At 40.0% G+C, this 7,017-nt stretch overlaps 1 protein-coding gene and 1 non-coding gene across 3 annotated transcripts; both read left to right on the forward strand.

The window, feature by feature from the left end:
• The first annotated feature begins 1,287 nt into the window (after positions 1-1,287).
• On the forward strand, positions 1,288-6,773 carry si:ch211-119e14.1. Of its 2 annotated transcripts, none has more exons than XM_041867950.2 (3): positions 1,288-1,406; positions 4,934-5,004; positions 5,365-6,773. In XM_041867950.2, the coding sequence occupies exon 3, from the start codon at positions 5,366-5,368 to the stop codon at positions 6,008-6,010; it is 645 nt and encodes a 214-aa protein (XP_041723884.1). In that variant the 5' UTR covers positions 1,288-1,406; positions 4,934-5,004; position 5,365; the 3' UTR covers positions 6,011-6,773. The 2 variants fall into 2 exon arrangements, with proteins under 2 accessions (XP_041723884.1, XP_041723882.1); XM_041867948.2 differs by having other exon boundaries at positions 1,289-1,406; positions 4,881-5,004.
• A 155-nt stretch (positions 6,774-6,928) lies between these two features.
• Positions 6,929-7,000, forward strand: trnaa-cgc. The gene has a single exon. It is a non-coding gene; the product is annotated as a tRNA-Ala (tRNA).
• Positions 7,001-7,017: the final 17 nt, after the last annotated feature.

Raw genomic sequence — 7,017 nt, forward strand, 5'->3', positions numbered from 1 at the left:
GAATTTGTGCCATTTAGAGGGTGAATGGGAAAGACAAAATATTTAAGTCCCTTTGAACGGGGTATGGTAGTAAGTGCCAGGCGCACCGGTTTGACTGTGTCAAGAACTGCAATGCTGCTGGGTTTCTCACTCTCAACAGTTTCCCGAGTGTATCAAGAATGGTCCACCACCCAAAGGACATCCAGCCAACTTGACACAACTGTGGGAAGCATTGGAGTCAACATGAGCCAGCATCCCTGTGGAACGCTTTCGACACCTTGTAGAGTCCATGCCCTGACAAATTGAGGCTGTTCTGAGGGCAAAAGGAAGGTGTTCCTAATGTTTTGGACTCTGTGTATACAACCAGTAGTACAATTATTTCATTTCATAATAAACACAGATCATGAATGTTTATGATACACTGTGTAACCCAGTGGTTATCTTGTGTTATCATACAGGGTAAAGCAAGCGTGCTACTGAAGCTATTCTGATTGGTTCCTCAGCTCAGAGAAAAGGGCTTCTTTGGAAAGAACTCAATGAAATTCTGCATTACAAATGGACTATCAAGTGTAGTCCTCCCACAACATTATTGCTGAAATTAAATTAAAATAAATTAAGAGGTCAGACAGCGCATTTGTTAGTAGGTTTTAAGCATACAGAATCTGTATGGTTCCCCAGTAGTTTATGGTGTTGTGTTTGTACTAGCCAGTGGAGCACATAACAGGATGTGGTTCAAGACTGAAAGTGCATCAGCTCTGTGCATCTCTTTTGAACCTGCCTGTGTTCCACCATTCATTTCCTGCTTCTGGGCTCTGCAGTGTCAGCTGAGTGGTTCTGCATAAACCCAACTCTAACCATGTATTCACTGTGGAAAAAAAAGAACATATGTATAAATCGTATTTGTGTAAGTATGGATAGAACAAAATGGGACCTGATGCAACTCAAATACATCTCACAGCTCACTTGTTCAGGCTGCATTTAGGTAGGTCCAGTTAGTTTAATCCACTCTATGGGTTCATTAGACCCTATGCATCTGTGAACTTTGAACTTTGCAGGTACAGTATGTTCATACTGTAGGTGGGTTCCTTTGCAGCTGTTAATTCCCTAGATATTGGATAACCTTACCCTGCACACCAACTGCCACACCTTCTGTCATACATGAAAGCACTGCACCTTCCTCTTTCTATATTTGGGTGCACATTTGCTAATCTCTGCGCATTACTCTCTCTCTCTGTCTCTCTCTCTCTCCACCCACATTATATCCCCCTCCCGCTCAATTTTTTACAGGCCCTTCTATAAATGTATGCATCCCCCTCTCTTAAAAGAAGTTCCACCACAGACACGCCTGTGTTCTTGCTTCCGCTTTGGGTGTCTGTTAGTCTTTTTCAAAACCATCCTAAAGCATGTTCATTTAAAGCAAGACATTGGTGAGTTGTATTTATTTTTTTAATCTATTGACCATAATTCAAATTTCCTATTTTGTATCTGAGATTTGTCTTATCTTTCCACTCTCTCTATGTCCATCCTTCAGCTTCACACTCTCCTCCTGATCTCTTTCCACATCTCCTCCTCACTTCCCTACCACCACTGTTTCTCTCCTTCCATGTTGTCTTTATTTTCTCTGTCACACCAAATCTTTGTCTGTGTCCCTTTTTATTGTATTTACTTTCAGAACTGTGAGTAAGAATCTGCATTTGGGTCTAAAGGGTGTAGTTAATACTTCCATATCAAGTGGGCATTTGATTTAAACGTTTACATTATCTGTACTAATTAATGGTGCAGAAGTAATAGACATATAAACAGATGGAGTATGTTAACTGCACATTGCACAGTGGGATCTTTATTAATCTATGCTCTGTGCCAATACTGTACCATGACTGCCTATGCCATGTGAAAACATGTAAGGGTAAATGTTCAAAATATGCCTTTAGGCTTACTGGCTGGTTTGTCATATGCATAAATGTAAAGGCATTGTAGGATGTAGAAAGAGAGAGAAATGATTGACTATCATATTTTGCATAATCTAATTGGTAATCTAGTTGGGATTAGCTGTGCTTTGTTGATAACTTTCATAAAATGAGCAGAATGTCACATTTGTACGCCATATGAAACAACAAGTCCACTACATGAATCCCATTGCATTCATGTATGAACTATAAATATTGATTAGTCTTTATTTATTATATTAAATTAGTGTTCAATGTGTCAGCTATCCACACAGGCCAGGGGGGGAGAACAGGTGCACTTATTGCAAAACGTACATTTTTTAATAATTTGTTGATTCTGACAGACATCCATACCTATGTACACTACCTGTCAAACGTTTGGACATACCTACTTATTCAAGGATTTTTCTTTATTTTTTAAAAAATTTTACATTGTAGAATAATAGTGAAGACATCAAAACTATGAAATAACACATATGGAATCATGTAGTATACAAAAAAGTGTTAAACAAATCAAAATATATTTGAGATTCTTCAAATAGCCACCCTTTGCCTTGATGACAGCTTTGCACACTCTTGGCATTGGAATGCATTTCAATTAACAGGTGTGCCTTCTTAAAGGTTTGAGCCAATCAGTTGTGTTGTTACAAGGTAGGGGGGTATACAGAAGATAGCCCTATTTGGTAAAAGACCAAGTCCATATTATGGCAAGAACAGCTCAAATAAGCAAAAAGAAACGACAGTCCATCATTACTTTAAGACATGAAGGTCAGTCAATCCGGAAAATGTCAAGAACTTTGAAAGTTTCTTCAAGTGCAGTCGCAAAAACCATCAAGCACTGTGATGAAACTGGCTCTCATGAGGACTGCCACAGGAATGGAAGACCCAGTGTTACCTCTGCTGCAGAGGATATGTTCATTAGAGTTACCAGCCTCAGAAATTGCATCCCAAATAAATGCTTCACAGAGTTTAAGTCACAGACACATCTCAACATCAACTGTTCAGAGGGGACTGTGTGAATCAGGCCTTCATGGTCGAATTGCTGCAAAGAAACCACTACTAAAGGACACCAATAATAAGAAGAGACCTGTTTGGGCCAAGAAACACGAGCAATGGACATTAAACAGGTGGAAATGTGTCCTTTGGTCTGGAGTCCAAATTGGAGATTTTTGGTTCCAACTGCCGTGTTTTTGTGAGACGTGGTGTGGGTGAACGGATGATCTACGCATGTGTAGATCCCACCATAACGCATGGAGGAGGAGGTGTTATGGTGTGGGGGTGCTTTGCTGGTGACACTGTCTGTGATTTATTTAGAATTCAAGGCACACTTAACCAGCATGGCTACCACAGCATTCTGAAGCGATATGCCATCCCATCTGGTTTGCGCTTAATGGGACTATCATTTGTTTTTCAACAGGACAATGACCCAACACACCTCCAGGCTGTGTAAGGGCTATTTTACCAAGAAGAAGAGTGATGGAGTGCTGCATCAGATTACCTGGTCTCCACAATCCCCCAACCTCAACACAATTGAGATGGTTTGGGATGAGTCGGACCGCAGAGTGAAGGAAAAGCAGCCAACAAGTGCTCAGCATATGTGGGAACTCCTTCAAGACTGTTGGAAAAGCATTCCAGCTGAAGCTGTTTGAGAGAATGCCACGAGTGTGCAAAGCTGTCATCAAGGCAAAGGGTGGCTATTTGAAGAATCTCAAATATAAAATATATTTTGATTTGTTTAACACTTTTTTGTTTACTACATGATTCCATATGTGTTATTTCATAATGTTGATGTCGTCACTATTATTCTACAATGTAGAAAATAGTAAAAATAAAGAAAAACCCTGGAATGATTAGGTGTGTCCAAACTTTTGACTGGTACTGTATATAATAGTTCCCCCCAAAGAAAAAAAGTTGTTTACAATGGTGCCCTGAGGACAACAATACAACAAATTCAAAACGATCAATAAAAATAAAATAAACTACAATTCACAGATTCACCACTACAACTTCAAACACCACAAATACAATTATTTACATTGAATCCAAACAGTTGCAATTCACATTAAATTCATTCAACAATAAAGTCCTAAACTGCCATAGAGGCACAAGAGTTTTGTAGGCTATTCCAAAAATGGGGGCCACTAAAACTGAAGGTGGATTTACCTAGATCAATATGTACTAGTGGAACCTCGAGAGGTAACCATCCCTGTGAACGGGTTTGATGTCTCATATTATTTTTTTTAACAGTGAAGTGAGGTAGGTTGGAAGCTTGGGTAGTAGAGCTTTGTAAATAAAAAGGGAGTAATGAAGTGATCTACGGGACTTTAATGAGGATCAGCCAACCTTTTGATACAGGATGCAGTGATGCATATTAAAACCGTCACCTGTGATAAAGCGAAGGGTGCTATGGTAGATGGAAATATATGTGGCGAAAATGTAGATTCTCCTGGAGAAAAAAAATCCTAACTTTATCCTGTACAAGTAACTGTTATAATTATTCAACAGGAAGTGAGCAAGACGGAGAGAGAGAGAGCATATGATGGCTTCCTGTTAGTGAGTCACTCAGGCAGAATCATGGCCTCACAGACATTTCCTGTGTCTGAATGTGTGGGATGCTGCATCTACAGTGACAGTACACTGTACAGCACAATATAACAATGACATGGCACATCAACTACCATGAAATGACACTTGTCAGAACCATTCAGAATCAGTCATCGTGACACCTAACTATACACCTCGGTGGTGTCATGACACATTTATTTTATTATGTTTCAGGCTGCATTCAAAACCAGCCTCACTTTATCTTGTAAAACATTATTTATTTTTAATAATCTACATTTCCGCCACATATATTTCTTTAAGGTGTAATTATCTGTATTAAAGATTTTGCTGCATGGATATTGACATTTTTTGGGCAGTACGAAACTAATGTTCCATATGCTTTATTTACAGATCCAGTAATAAGTCTCTGTATGGATCAGCTCCAATTGATTTTTTCCCCCCAGTAAACTGGATCTCCTTCACGGCAGAGTTTGGCCTTGGATTCCTTCAACTTTTCTGAGAATTATTTGAAGAGGTATGTTGCGACATCAAATCTATCTGAACCCGTTCACCCCAATAATTATGGTTATGAAATTCTGAGAGGATTTATTTTGTTCTAATAAGAGGCCAAGCATGACTGGACTTGAACAGCTTTAGAATAAGATACTTGTATTTTGTGACCGTCAAGGTAGGGTCAATTCCATTTCAATTCAGTTTGACAATTGAAATGTAATTGTTATAGTGCAGATCAGGCCAAGCAAACACTTCAGGATCCGAATCAGACAGACAGTGTAAACCCCCTTAGATCCAGATTACTTTGTGATCTGATCCCAACCAAATGTCCCTGTCAAATGTCAGTCTAAACAGTCTTTCCAATCTTACTCTTCCATTTTAGGATGACAGGGATAGAAGACAAAACCACATCCACCAGCAACGTCTTGACCGTCTTCTTCATCCTGGTCTTCCTTGTTTGCCTCCTGGTCTGCCTGTACAAGTGGCTGAACCGCCAGACTAATGGCCAGTACACAGTCCGCCAACTGGTCTATAAGGAGGATGGGGCCAGGGACCATATCATGGGTTGGGTCAGAATCCTGGAAGTGCGGCTTGGGCGCCGGCTGTGGCCTCTCGGCGAGGATGAGGAGGCTGTAGGAGAGGAGGAAGACAGAAACGAAGAGAGGGATGTGGAGAGAGGGAACGAGGGAAGGGAAAGTGAGGGGGAGGAGGAGGGGGATGAGAGGGAATGCGGAGGGGATGACTCGTCGGATGACTACTCCAGCATGGAGGGCTGTGACCTGAGGGAGAGAGCGAAGCTCACGCACGAGAAGGAAGAGATGAGAGAGCGTGAGGGGAAGAGAGAGGAGAATATGGAGGAAAAGTGGGAAAGCAAAGAGGATGGAGAGAGTGATGAGAGAGCAGTGGGAGGAGAAGAAAGTAGAGGAGGAGGTTTGCTGATAGACCTGAATCAGTTATCTGGTAGTGCCATCTGGTCTGAAGATAGGAGTGAGGGAGGCAGAGACAAGGATAATGTGACTGCATTGTGAGGGAAGGATCAGAGAGGGAAAATTGTTCCATATTTCTTTCCATTTACATTTGCATTTACGTCATTTAGCAGACGCTCTTATCCAGAGCGACTTACAAATTGGTGCATTCACCTTATAGCCAGTGGGACAACCACTTTACAATGTTCATCTTTGTACAGCAATAGTGCTTGACAGTAGGCTTTGTCATCATCATAATCATAATTGTCAATTGTAAACCTTACAAACCAGTGTTACAACCAGATTACAACAATCAGAGCAAAGAGCAACAGAGACAAAAGTGTGTGAAAGAATACATCAAAGTGAATAAAGTGACTGACAAGAGCAACAATTGCAGCATGAATACATGAAACAATATGAATGTATTTGAGATATAAAAAGCTTTTTTAAGGGTTTCATATGATAAAGAACATGTTTTGGGTGCAACTGTTTTCTGCATTAGTCTTGTTGCTGTGGGATTATTTGTAATGTATACATTTGTGTTTTGTATATTTTATGAATAGCTATTTAGGTAACGCCTTACTTTGTGCCATAATATGTTCAATGTCTGTTGAGCGTGATTATTTCGATAGAAAATAGTGAATTGGAGCCTGTCCTGCCTGCCAGAGAGCCATGGGCCGAACTTTTCAGTCACCCACCCAAACTCCAATTAACGTTAATTTACATTAATTTAGGACTACACGTTCATACTCTGATTATTATCCGATAAAACGTAAAATATAAAAGTGTGCTTGTATTGCAATAAAGGGCCTAATTCAAATGATTACTTCAGTGTTTTTATAAAAGAATCACATACAATAATTCGTGTGTAATACTTTCAAGTTTTTAAATCATAAATATAATTTCAGATCACCTAGTCTAGCTGAAATTGACCTGTTGCAATTTTTATATTCACTTTTTGAAGACCCTTTTACAGGAAATGGGGATGTAGCTCAGTGGTAGAGCGCATGCTTCGCATGTATGAGGCCCCGGGTTCAATCCCCGGCATCTCCACATTTTTATTTACTGAA

Source organism: Coregonus clupeaformis, chromosome 39 (assembly GCF_020615455.1).
Source record: "Coregonus clupeaformis isolate EN_2021a chromosome 39, ASM2061545v1, whole genome shotgun sequence".
Lineage (NCBI taxonomy): Eukaryota > Metazoa > Chordata > Actinopteri > Salmoniformes > Salmonidae > Coregonus > Coregonus clupeaformis.